We start from the raw sequence: 14,257 nt of genomic DNA, 5'->3' as shown, positions 1-14,257 counted from the left end.
GTCTTCACATACTCTACCCCCAAATTTCTGGACAGGTGGACAGGACCACAGTGCGTGAATGCAATTGTCAGGAACGTTGTTTGTGCAGTGTGTCCAGGTGTCAGACGACACAAACCCCATCTTGAACAACCGAAGACCTGTCTAGTGTACTCTGTGTGGAATTTTGTACTGAATTAATTGTAAATTGGAGTGTCTGATCATTTTAAAAGTTTTTAAACAAGTTTGGGACCAGAAGTTCTGGTCAAAGCTGACTGATAGATCCACCTCCCATTTTTCAATAGGGATTGCAATTTTATCGTCTATTTTGGACAGTGTCTTATATACTTTAGACAGTAGTTTGGGGGGGTTGAGATTATAGAAGTCTAATACCCTTGATGGTGTTTGTAATTCTATTTTATTGAGCTTAAATTTTTGTTTGACTACAGATTTAATTTGGTGATATTCTAAAAAGCTAATCTTATCAATTCCAAATTGGGAGACTATTCTATTAACTGGGATGAAGTCCAATCCTTCATATATGTGTTCCAGGTATAGGATTCCTTTATTTTTCCAGTCAGGAAGGTTCATCATCAGTGTTGGGAGTAACGCGGTACAAAAGTAATTAATTACTGTAATGCATTGCATTTTGCTGTAATGCGGTAATGTAAGGCATTACAGGGAAAGAAAATGGTAATATTTACTCAGTACAATTGTCAGTAACGCAGTAATTACAATGCATTTTTAAACCCAGAATCAAGCTAAGTTTCTTAAAAATTCAAATTGCGGGAAACCCGAAAAAAGTTCCAGTATCTGCATATATTACATCATTTATGGACTCAGCTTTGCAGGCAGAGAGGAAGCAGTGGTAACGGCTCAACTACTCCAGCTGCATCCTGCGCGCGGCCGCTGTAACATTCACAAAATCGCTCCACTAAAACAAAATAATTCACCTGCGATCGTTCATATCAGCGCATGTTCTCTGGTATTCTGTACTTTTCTGACGTGCTTTGCCTCCGCTGAGTTAATCTGGGCCCCGGTGATTTTAACTCATTGCTGCTGGAGCGCCGCACATGTGAAGATCCCTTTGGCTGATTATAGAAAGTAGGAAATCTAGGAAACAGGTTTTCTGGAAGACGGAGAGAAAATGCAGCATGCAGGATGGTTAGAGAGAGAAAGGGCAGGAAATTATTCAAATAAAATCAAGAAAACAAAACAAACTGCTTGAAAAGAAAAAAGTGTAGGTAGATTTATCCCCAATAGACATTTTTACCAGTGAAAAGCAATAATATATAAGCATTTAATATTTAAACATGTGATAGAATCAGATCACCCCAGAAGTCAGTCCCACATCCAGGGCCGTATCAAGGCATTTGGGGACCAAGGCAAATATAGGCTTGGAGCCCCCACCACCTCACTCCCTGCTCAATTAATATAAGATGGCAGCGTGCTGAGAGTACAGTTTGTAGTTGCATTTATTTCATAAACAATCCTTCTAAAGAACTGTTTTTATTAGCAATCCTAGCTCAGACACCACATCTCCTTCCACAGGATGTGTCATGAGTTCACCAGGCATCAGATTAACAAACTCATACTGAAGTTGTTGAAAGTAACTTAGAGTAATGCAAAAGTAGTGTAATGCCTTACATTTTAAAATCAGTAATATTGTAATGTAATGAATTACTTTAAAATGAGGGTAACAAGTAATAAATAATGCATTACAGTTTTGAAGTAACTTGCCCAACACTGTTCATCATTCACGTGTCATATTTTGACACTTTGGGTGTGAGAATGTGTTGCATGCACACACACACACACACACACACACACACACACACACACACACACACACACACACACACACACACACGTCTTTCAATGATGGATGGTGATGTTTGTTACTTAATTTATTTTAGTAATAATACATCACTTGCTTCTTTGCGTTAAAATAGTTATTGTTTCAAATCAAACTGGATCTTAGACAAAATGAATCCATTTTGAAATTCTGAAAAAAATACATAAATAAAAGCTTTATACCATTTTAACCATGGAGGATGAACTCACTGAGGAACAAGACAAGAATCAGAATTGACATTTTACTTCAAGAGAAAACACAGAAAACACTGTTGTTCAAATCAAATCTGAACGTTCTGAGACATGTTCCACTCAGCCTGTGGACAAGTTGATACATCTGATGAAAACGTTTTTTAAAAAGGAAGATGAGGCGCTTACAACAGTCACGACGTGCCAGTGAGTGGAGCGGAGGTGAGGATCCAAATGCTGGGAAGGAAGCAGGCAGGCAGACAAACTAGAAAATGTAAAAGGTTTTAATGATCTCTGGACACAGGCCATGGAAACAATGAGGCAACAAGAGACACAGAACTGGAGGGGTTTATATACAAGAGGGCTGGGAGCTTGGGTGATTGGGAAACGAGGCAGGTGGGGGGCAATTAACAGAGATGCAGGCTGAACCAAATGTGGAGACAGGACAGGGTGTGACAACAACACTTTTAACTGTTCAAAAAGTAGCAAAGTAACAATTACAGGTGAAACTAGAAAAGTCAGAATATCATACCAAAGTCATTTTATGTCACTAATCCAGTTTAAACTGAGAGACCATCTAAAGGCTCAGGAACTCTTTGCAGGTGATTCATTAGCTGATTAGAGTGTGACATTTTCCATCTAAAATTTTTGACTTCTTCACAATTGTCTAAAATTTTGAACGTGGGGTTTTCATAAGCTGTAACCCATAATCATCACATTTATTACAAATACATGCTTTGTATATCTGAGTCTGTCTATTAGTTTCATCTTTTAAGTTAAATTAGTGACATAAATGAACTTTTGTTTGATATCTCCATTTTCACCTGTATGACATGAACATATCATTTACAGCACACAGAGAACTATCACTGCCCTGTTTCATACACAGATGTGCTTGGTGTATTAGACATGTACGTTGTCAGGAACAATAAAAACATTTACTAATAAATGTCTAGGTTTACATATTTTTCTGAATGTTGCATTTCTCATCAAACTAGAACCATCTTTTCTCTTCTCCTTCTAGATAATTTATTTCTGCTCCAATTTCCTCTTTTAATCTTTTCTATATGCAAATATAGGGAGTTTATGCACTCATGTTAATTAATACAGCAGAAAGAGAACACCGCTTTAGTCAGATGTCTGAGAACAGCCTGTTCATGCAGACAATGCAAATTGTCACACATACTAACAAATACACACATTACACCAGTGGGAACGTGTAAATGACTTGGAGAGAAATGCAGAATTTGGCCTCCTTTAAACATGTTTTGCTTTTTTTTCATTTCAAAAACAAAACAAATATTTTCAAGTTGTTTTTACACAAACATAGACAGAGGAGGAAAGGTTCAGTTTGCTGGACAGTAGCGGTTTAATCTACACCACAGAGGATTGTGGGTAAAGAGACGAAAACTGTGTAGGGCTGAAACATCCATCTTAATTATTTGTGGTGAAAAAAATGGGGTTTGACAGGAGGGCCTGAAAAGGCTCTGCTGTTGTCAGTTTTAATGAATCTTTTTGATGACAGACAATTAGGAGAAGAATACTAGAGGAACAATACAAAGCTTCGGTCTTCTTAATAACCTTTAACATGTATGTATCAGACACAGGCAGCCATGTTTCTAAACACTCCAATAAAAGAGTGCCTTTCTCTTTCTTCCTCTCAAAAGCTAATCTAAGATAAAAGCAAAATTCAGTTCAATTCAGGTTTATTTGTGTAGCACAAAATCAAGACAAGAGTTGTCTCAAGGCACTCCACACAGTAATCATTGCTCATTAAGCCAATCAGAAAAAAGTTTCCTCTGTAAGGAACTAGGCAGGTTGCATCGAGTCACTGACTAGTAGGGCTGCACAATATATCAAAAAATTATCGTCATTGGGATAACAGGACGTGCGATAGGCCCATCGCAAAGCACGTCAAAAACGGCGATAAATGTTTGGTTCAACATTTCCATCCGTGTCATACATCAGCTTTTTGTAAACCAGCTCTGTTTTTTACGCGGAAGTATTATTTGACCAATCAAATGTAGCCCTTCGGATATACGGCCAATCAGATGGGTCTGTTCACGTAATACGCCCGCCCCCTACATAGACCCTTCGGATGGAAAGCAACGTCCCGAACTGAGTTAGCGGCGCCGTTCCCTTGTTCGCCATGCTGGCTCAGAACAATGAACGCACTTTGTGCTGAGGTTTCTGGAATCAGCGCTGCTTTCAAACGTGAACGTGAGTCCGCTCGGTGTCGTTAATCATTTTTACCGGGCAGACTCCGACACGTGCTGGTGAACCAACCCACCTTCATGTCGCTAATGTTCCACCGGGTGGTGATGTTAGCCCCAGGCTCCGGTTAGCTTCCAGCTAAAAGGCTACAGCACTCTCCTCCCAGTCCCACCCTGCTAAAGAGGGCCTGAAAAAGTTTCCCCACACATCAAAGTGATTTTTCATTTATAACCTTGTTAATCAGGATAGTTGATTTGCTGCTGCACATAAACTGTCAGTCAGAAGCTCTGCTAGCCGGTTATCTTAGAGGAGCTAGTTCAATTTGTTAGCTTGTTATCAGAATCATAGTTGCAGTTTCATCATCTGAGCTGCTTTTTAAGATCTAGCTAAAATTGTTCAATTTGGGGTTAAAAACAAACGTTTTCACATAGTTTCCATGTAGTTTGTTGCCAGTTCCTCTTCTGAAAGGTAGACAATTGTTGTTCTCTTTCCCTCAGAAAATCTTAATATTCTCCTAGTTTGGCCCAGCACAGTTCACTTCCCAATTACAGCAACAGCCTTATATCATAACCACAGAAGTGGATAAAATGTTCAGTAGCAATGAGAGAATTAGCTGTTGCATTTAAGTGATGTTAACTATTATTTAACATTTAAACTTATTTTCAGATTTTTTTTATTCATTCAAAAAACCCTGGTAAGGGATGTTTTTCTGTATTTGGAGCGTCAGAAAAGGTTTTATGGTGGTGGTGATGTTTTAAAGTCACTGAGAAACTGCATGCATGCAGTTTGTTGTTTTGCTACTAATACAGTAGCAGGTGCAGCTGCATATTTTTGCAATAAAGATGTTATGTTGTAATGGAATTCATGCATTAGTTTTTGTTTGCTTTGAGCCCAGAGCAGACGTCACACACCAGACAACATCAACACTGCATACTTTAGTACTTGTTCATTTATTGTAATATCGATATCGCAATATTAAGCACTGTTATCGAATATCGCAGGTTTTCCTAATATCGTGCAGCCCTACTGACTAGTGTCAGTGACTTTACTAGGCAAGCATTTAGCGACAGTGGAGAGGAAAACATGCTTTTAACTGAAAGAAACCTCCAGAGGATCCTGGCTCAGTATAAGCAGCCAACCGCCACGACTCACTGGGGATCGAGAAGACAGAGCACACACACACACACACACACACACACACACAGACACACACACACACACACACACACACACACATCAACACACACAGCATATATACCAAGTAGTGTTTCTATGGTTACATTGTAATTTCTTAGTAAATATTCTATTTGGTGAGAGGTAAACTTCATTGTATTTATCCTAGTGAATATATAATTAAACGGGGAAACTAGTAGTAGCACATCCAATGTCAAAGAAAGTAAAATGTTATTATCAGAAGAGGAAGAAAGTTTAAGTGGTCAGCAGCAGTGGAGCCACAGTATTACTAAACAGACCATGCAGCTTTATTTATAAGCACTTAAAACACACACAAGCCCTGTGTGCTGTACACTAAATGAGTAGAAGCTTTTATTTCATTTTTATTTATGTTTTCATTTTGATAGCTTCTTAGCAATTCAACCAGTGATTTTTTTCCCCATTTAATTCACCTGTAATTTTTTTTAATTATTATTCACAGCTCGGTTTGACCAGCCAGTTTCCACTCAGTGTTCTGAGATGGAGGTTAAAATGTAAATACGTGTGACTTTGACCTTTGACACGCAGACCTGTCACAAGAACAACAGCTGCTGAATAAGACGACATAAATGAAGAGTAGCCATTTTTCCCTGCAGTGTCATAATTCCACCACTAGAACTGACCCAGGACTGAGACACCGGAACATGGCAGTAAAGACAGAGCTGACTAAACGTGGGACACGTGCAGCATTTCTTCTTCCCTCATTGTGTGTTTGTGAGGATCTGTGTGTACATCTGGGAATGTCCTTTGTATCATTTATTCATGGGAGCCATCTCATTTCCTCTGAGCCCACCAGAGCTTTAACTTCCTCCTCTACTAACTCATTTCCCTACTCTCTCTACCTGGAGCCAACATAGGCCTGGTCTCTCTTGTCTGTTTCTCCATGTTTCCTCTTTCTCTTCCATTTTTCCCGTTATTCTGCCTGGACTTTTCAGCCCTGTTTCATTTATCCAGCATTACATCTCAGATGTTTTCTCCTTTCTGGTTTCATAAACCCTGCATCCTAAGGTGCCCCTCTTGCTTAGCTGTGGTCCTGCTGTGGGAGATGTACACAATGAGTGTTTATGTTGTGTTTATGAGCTCCTGTGTGCATGTTGGGATGTTGGGATTTAGGAGGGAGGAAGGATGGCTGGTTGTATCGGCTTTCGTTGTCTCATCATGTGCCTCATTACCTCCAGATGCCAAGCCCCACACAGCTCCGCCCCTTTAATCCAGCTCAGCACACACCCACGCACAAACACAAATACACTGTCACTGACATCAAGTGAGAAACTCAAAGTCTACCACATTATGACCTGCAGCAATAAACACTTCACAGGGGGAGAGAGACGAGGGACTGGAGGAGCATAGAAAAAGAAAGCCAAGAGGGTCTGCTTTGAAAATTTCTGAAATGCAAAAAAGTTCCTCCTTTGCCTCTTTTGCTTAAGCTCCTCCATGGTCCAAATGTTCCTTTCCTCTTTTTCTTCACTTCTCCTTTTCAATCGCCTCCTCCTCTCATCTCACCAGTCTGTGATCGACTGGTGCATGAAGTGCAGAAGAATAGGCTGGACGTGAAACGAGTGCTAAGATGAGGCCTCTGTGTGTGTGCGTGTGTGTGTGTGTGTGTGTGTGTGTGTGTGTGTGTGTGTGTGTGTGTGTGTGTGTGTGTGTGTGTGTGTGTGTGTGTGTGTGTGTGTGTGTGTTGGAGGTGCGTCAAATTAAAGCATGGACAGCTGCCTAAGGGGTTCCTCTGCATACATTTGTCTACTTTACTCTTCATCTCCGTGTTCCTCTTCTCCATGTCTGAGATGAAATCTTTATTGTAATCCTAAAAACTTGATCAACCCAACATCTAAATGGTCATTTTTCTTGGTTTCCCGCCATCTCTATTAACGCTTTTCGTTCTCTTCTCTCCAGTGTGGAGCATGATTTTCGACAGCAGGAAGGACGTTTCCAGGGTGTTATGGATGCCCTTGATGGAGAATATGATGTGCCTCTTCAAACTCTGACCAAGCCTCCACCTGCTCCTTCTTCCTGCAGTCGCCCCAGCGCTAAAGCGTGTGTCAAAAAACTGCGCAAGAAATGTTTCTGGTGGCTCTGAGCTTTCGAAGAGCCAGAACCGTATTCCTGGGCTACAGGAGAACAAAAGCATGGATTTGGACAGCACTAAAAGTTCTAAGAAGGAGCAAAGCACCTTGATAAAAGCACCTTTGAGTCTGCAGTCAAAATGTCAAAAGAATTTATTTTTTGGGCCTGATTCTGGTTGCATTTTGACAAGAATTGACAGAAAAAGGAATGTAAATGAATAAAAGAGGACCCAAAGAGCTGCTGTGATTTCTTTTCACCTCTCCTTTTACTGCAAAAGAAAGTCTTCATCAGCTACTTAAATGCAACTTGGAAGTGAAAGTGTTTGTAGACCAATTCTAAAGCAGACAAACGGAAGAGAACGGAGACTCCGGGTCCACTGCTCATCACTGTGCTGAATGGCTGCTTAAACAGATGGGACTGATCTGAATCTTTACGGCTCTGGCAAAGTAACAGCAATAACCTGGGCACTTGTAATGATCTTGGAAGTCCGAGGAATTGGACTACTTGGAGAACAACTGCAGTTCCGCTGCCAAAATCTGAATGTAGCAAGAGTTGAAGCAGTGCAGAAGTTCTGAAGGGGACACAAGCTTACGACTCATCATGAAACACAACGATCTCTCTCTGGATCAGACACAATCTAGAGGTCAAACTGGATGTACTCAGAGTACAGTCAGAGACGATGGAACTGACAGCCGATCAGAGACTAAAAAGAGACTAAAAAGAACAAAATGTTCACATCAGATAAGAGTGGTTGTTTTCCTTCTCAACAGTGTTTCATGAAGTTTCACACATATACCGACACAAAGGGGAAGGCGGGCACTAATTCACTCATCTGAATCTACATTTGGGTAAACGATACCTCAGTCCACCTTAAACTGGCCAGTGTGGATGCTGTACATTCTTACTGTTTGTAAAATCAGAGCCAATGCACCAAAAAAGGAATATTATAAGTTTCACTGTAACGTATGAAGCTGATTTCTGGATTTATTTCTAAGGACATTTTGCTGCAGAACAATGCTCAACGTAGCATAACCCTATTTGAACAAATACATAGTAAATAATTAATAATAATACATTATTAGCATCAAAAAGCATCACTTAATTTTAAGTTTGAATATCCTTTAGGATAAACTATCTGAACTGATGAATGGATGAAGCTACAACTCACTCACAGAGGTGTGGCTACGGATGTCAACACATCTCTAAAGATTTAACATCTTCTATCAATTAGGGATCATTTTAAGTGAAATAACACACACGTGCAAAAGGACATGAGCAACAAGCTGGAAGAATATGAAAAATGAAATCACAAAAAAGCTTGAGTCATCCTTTTCCACAGACACACAGACCGCTCAGAGCTTTATTCCACCACAGCAGTTCAGAACATAACTGCTAATCTCACAAAGTCCTACTTCAGCATCCGTTGGCTGACAAGCTGCTCCCAGTTAGAGTCCTGGATGGCACCATATTTCCTAACGACCCACTCTGCATCCAAAAACTCTGTCATAGCTTTTCTATGAGCTGCCCCCTGACAGCGAGCAAGCTTCCTCAAAGCCCTTCTCTCCTGATCTTCCACTTGTATGTGCAATAAAATGTATATTTTAAACAAAGGAGGCTGTCGTTCAAATGTGTTGTCTTTCAGATAAACCCTGAATGACCAATTGAGGTGGATGTCAGTGGCGTGAATATAAGCTATCCTAACATGTTTGAATTACAAGTTCAAATCAGGTTTATTAAACGTTCCAGTCATCCGCGTGTACTCACGATGAGAGTGTGCTCCCGACCCATCGTGATGACCGTCCGGTTGATGATCCGCAGCAGAGACGCCACAATGTCCTGGATGTGTTCAAAAGTTTCTCCCTGATGGAAAACCGCAGCGTGACACAGATGGAGCATGAGGAGGAGCAGGGACAGACAGAGAAGAAAAGAAAAAGATGAAATATTATTAAATTTCTCTGCTGTGAACACACAGAAACAAACTTTAGCCCGTATCAGCCCCTTATCGTCTGAGTTTCCACTCGGCCAGAATGTTAGTGCTGCTCCAAAGAACGCCTCCGAGCTGCTTTCAGAAAAACCCAAACCTTATCAGGTTTTACTCGTGTTCATGTTGTCAAACTCACGTGAGCGTGTGAAGTCACAGAAGTTCGCACAACCCAAAGTTTTACTCTACTTCTCAATGAGAGGTGGATCAAACAAGTCAAGAAAGAGAATGAATTTCTCTGAGTCTGAGTGTTGGAGTCCCACCTTAACGTTCACTTCAGCCGGGTGATAGGAGCTGTAAAAGTCTTCTGACACATGAATGCTTTCCTATTTCCATTTCTTCTGAAGCTTCTGCCCTATCATATTTCTTTTATTCTATCTGTCCTGAGGGAAGCGGGGACGAGCTGCTTTCAACAGTCTATCTACCATCCTGATCGGACCTGCCTCGAGTCAGACGACTGTTTATGGATGGAAAATCCTGCAGGATTTAAAAGACAGATTTACAGCTGAAACATTATATACGATGGTGACATCAGTTGCTATTGTTATGATGTGTATTTGTCAGACCTGTTTATGATGGTAATTTGCCTTTTTAGCATGTGCAGCTAAACAGGATGGGGTCTGAAATGTGGAAAAAAACAACAATAAAATAAATCTGGGTTTAAGTTTAATTCAGCCATCTTCAGATTTGCCTCTCGGGATTATCTAGCTGCTCCACAGAGCCCAACGTCCATCGTCACACAAAATTACATCAGCAACCTTAAACTTTGGCAGTGCTGACCAGAATCAATGCTGCAACTGGCAAAGGGTTACAGATGACATCAACTGTCTGTGGTTGGATGCTCAAAATAAAACAACAGAGACAAAGAAGAGGAGAGCTGCACTTGCACAGGGAGTAACACCTGCACCATCACCCAGCTTCCAGGTTACAGATGTTTGCGCAAATCTGAACAAGTCACCCACAAAAGAGAGTGCGCTGTCCATTCTAAGGTGCTGATTTAAGGTGGAAGTGTAGGTTTGAGTACCCTAAGTAGGGCCTTGCATTCAGTGAAAACTCCAGCACAGCACTGCTCAAACATGTACTCAGACTCCTCAGCCAGGTCATTAAGTGCATTAGTTACACCTGTTGTATTGCTTGTCAACATTAATCAGCGTGGCTGCAGCTCAATGCATTCAGGCAAGGAGAAGGATACCTGCTGAAGGTCAAATGGAGCATCAGAAGGAGGTAGAAAGGTAACCGAAGTTACTTTGTGACAAGGTTGTTTGTGCCCGACAGGCTGAGTATTTTGGAAACACAGCCATCTCTAGGGGCTTCAGATCCAGCCCTGCACCTCTGGGATGTGGGTGGTTCTCATAACGGATGTGAAACCAAACACCCTGCAGACACTTTGTGATGATATCGTGTCATGGAACAAACTCTCTGAGGGTTTTTTCCAAAAGCTTATTAGTTCCACATATTTCTAGGGGCAAAAGGGGGTCCAGCCCCGGATTAACAAATGCAATGGCCTGTTAGAATAAACATCTTCTTCAAACTGCCTACACAAGGTATGTTAGACTTTATATGTGTTACGTAGGATGCCTTATTAAGTGATGTGACATCTAAATAATGGAATGCATTCAGGGCACTGCCCTTGCTGTAAGGTTTTATGGTCAAACAACAACGTTAAGGAGGCTTGGCCTGCAAACTGGAAAAGGCAGGGCCGGCAGCCGGTCAGTTGAAACTGACTTGCCTGAGGGTAATAACTCACCACTGAAGCATCTTCAACATCTAAATATATTTTAGTATTTTACTCTAGGATACATGTGTGTGTGTTTGTGCTGAGACACAATAGTCTTACCTGGGTGTGTGTGTTATTTGCTCTATTGTATCATTAGATCTCCAGGCCACGAGCTGGCTGAACTTATAGAGTTTGTTGGCTTTACTTTTCCCTTGTTTGTGAGTCTGCACGTGTGGATTATTCAGTAATGAAGCAAAATGAAGGAGGGTCCAAAAATAACAGATGCAAGTTTTTTTTAAACTCACACTCTCATTCAGGGGGAGGGGGTGCAGGCATGACAGCATGGGGATCTGAAGCTCCTGATGGGAATTAGGTAGATATGATTAAACCACATTTAAAATCACTCTCTCTCCACCCGGGGTCACAGACAAGATAAATGTGTATTTGTGTGTGTGTGTGTGTGTGTCATTTTGCATGCTGTTTCCACCTCACACACGCCCCTCACACACACAGTCACATAAGCTTAGGTGCACCTGCTAAAGCCAAACAAATCAGTAAATCTTCCTGGCTCAGTGTAGAGTATTTTGGTCTCCTGGAAAGTATTTCTCTGACAGTCGTCTCAGACGAGGATGAGAAATGAAACGTTTCTCCTCTTAGACACTATCCATTTTGCTCCGAAAACTGTTTTATTTTCTCCACAAGATAAATGTTGAAACAACAAAAACAGAACGTATGACTTTTGTTGGATATTTGTCAGCCATGCACAGAATCAGTGATCAGCAGTTTTTATATAATTCATAGGTGTGTTTCTTAATTTAAAACAATAGAGAGTACACACAGTGCCACGGGGCAAAAATACAATCTGCAGTCAAGATGTGGTTATGAAAGTCTTTAAAATTCACACTCTGTTGTGGTTTCCTTTTTGTCCTAGACTAAAGACATGAATGAATCACTCTTCTGATCAGTGGCGCCAGCATGGGATTTAAATACACAACCCCGGGCTGCAGGGTTAAGGTGTGGAATATGAGCCTACACATGGAGACTGTGGCTCACCTGACTACATTCTGAACTTTGTTTAAATTATTTGTTACCTTTTCATGTCAAAGGACAAAACAGATAACTGGACACAACTTGTCATCAACTGCGAGCTGGGATGGACTGGCCTATCTGGTGGGCGGCTTGCCCATCTTGGGCCGACGCCCACCTCCACCCCACCCCTGTTCTGAGGGCCAACAGGTCATGAAAATGGTTCCAGAGCAGTAACCTATCAACCACTTCAGACAGCTCTGGGTACCATTCTCAACCCAAATGACAGCAGCAGAGGAGTTCAGTTATCATTTTGTAACCAGAGGGTTGTGGGATCGAGTCCTGCTCACTCCATCGCAATTGTTGTGCCCTATTGCAAGGCACTTACCCCATGTTGCCAGCTAATGGCCTACAGCAGTCCCGGTTCAATCAGTGCACCCTGTGGAAGTTGTGGCTACATAGCTCATCACTTCCAGAGTGTTTTTGTGTGTGCGTGCATGCGTGTGTGTGTGCGTGCGTGCGTGTGTGCGTGCGTGCGTGCGTGTGTGTGTGTGTGTGTGTGTGTGTGTGTTGTAAAGTACCTTGGGGGGTTTTAAAACGTCAGAAGTTGCTACACAAATGCAAGACATCTACCATTCACCATCTTGCTTTATCGCTATGGAAACCACTGAGTGAGAACATTTTGAACATCTGATCTCAGCTGAAACCAGAAGTCCTACAAGCCCAGAATAAAACACTCCATGAGTGTGTTGAGGACACTGAGCTAATCTGCAGTTAATCTGGGACTTGATGATGCACCAAGATGAGGAGATCGAAAACAGACACGCCTTTTCTCCGTGATATCTCTTCTAGCAGAGATATGCTACGTTGCTGTGGTCAGGAAACGCCACAGTCACTTTTCGGGGAGAACCCTTTATCTAGATCTTAGCTCCACACTGGTTTAACCATGTAGCTACACTTATATGAAGGGTTGAAAGTTGTTTGGAGGAACTCTCATAAGTAACGTATAAGTAACCCTTTGTCCACATGGAACCAATAGTCTTGTCTTTTCCTTTGTTCCCTCTTCTTATGACTCCTCATCAATCCTGTTCTTACCAATATTATTATTAAAGATGTTATCTTTTCCAGTATTTATTTTAAGTTTTCCTTTTTCCTTTTTATTTTAAATATGATATTATTTTTCAACTATGCTGATCTGTAAAAAATCAGCAGACTGCTCATTTTATGGTCCAGACTCTGATTCATCTGTTTTTATCAAAATCCAGCCATCCCCTTCAGAGTTTTAAAGGATTTCCATCCATCATTTTTGTTGTTTGGTGCCGTTAACAACTTGACTCTAAGCTGCCAAACACACCAGGATGAGAGTCAGCCATCTTTTTCTGTGTGCACCTCTGACGGCACAGAAACCTAATGCTGCTGATTTAGACCAAGATCAAATCATAATGAGAAGATAAGACCTATGTGGTCATGAGTAAAGCTACTGGAGCACAAACAAATGAATCAAAAGGAGTCAGTTTGAATATTTGAGTATTTAAGAACTCTGGTTAAACGACACAAAGTGATTGGAAAGAGTTTGACTAGAAGGAGCTGTTGTCTGCGGCGCCCTGCTGCTGCAGCCTGTTCTTGTCCACTTTCCAAACAACAACATTTTCCCTGTTGTACTGTTACAGAAAAAAAAATAAGAAAGGTCTGACAAATCATGTCGATCTTTCTTTGTGAGCATCCCCTCCATCACCCACATCCAACACACAGTTTAAAATTTCAAAGTCACTTTTCAGTTCAACACAAACACCTGCAGACATGAGCATCTGTCTTCCACATAATCTTCTCTTCTGCTTTTCTCTCTGAATATCTGTTTGGTTTGAAGACATCTGTGCTGTGACAATTTAACCCTTTGATGCATGAATTATGAAATCTTCAACCATGATTTTTTTAACAATTTTTTTTATTCATCTTTAGGTGTGAATGAAACAAATTTCAACAAATATTTATTGTAAAATTTTATAATGTACAAATAATTT

At 41.0% G+C, this 14,257-nt stretch overlaps 2 protein-coding genes across 2 annotated transcripts in view; one reads left to right on the top strand and one right to left on the bottom strand.

Annotated features, from left to right (window-relative positions):
* Positions 1-9,125, top strand: part of LOC129162859 (protein INSYN2B) — a 45,460-nt gene extending 36,335 nt beyond the window's left edge. Inside the window, exon 4 of the mRNA XM_054739090.2 lies at positions 7,342-9,125. Coding sequence (XP_054595065.2) covers positions 7,342-7,525 — 184 coding nt within the window. The 3' untranslated portion in view covers positions 7,526-9,125. The remainder of the gene's footprint in view (positions 1-7,341) is intronic.
* dock2-like (dedicator of cytokinesis protein 2) overlaps positions 1-14,257 on the bottom strand; it is a 175,592-nt gene that overhangs the window by 77,545 nt on the left and 83,790 nt on the right. The window contains exon 26 of the mRNA XM_054739089.2: positions 9,277-9,372. Coding sequence (XP_054595064.2) covers positions 9,277-9,372 — 96 coding nt within the window. The remainder of the gene's footprint in view (positions 1-9,276; positions 9,373-14,257) is intronic.

The sequence above is a fragment of the Nothobranchius furzeri genome, chromosome 1 (genome assembly GCF_043380555.1).
Source record: "Nothobranchius furzeri strain GRZ-AD chromosome 1, NfurGRZ-RIMD1, whole genome shotgun sequence".
Lineage (NCBI taxonomy): Eukaryota > Metazoa > Chordata > Actinopteri > Cyprinodontiformes > Nothobranchiidae > Nothobranchius > Nothobranchius furzeri.
This window is presented reverse-complemented; position numbering and strand designations above follow the sequence as displayed.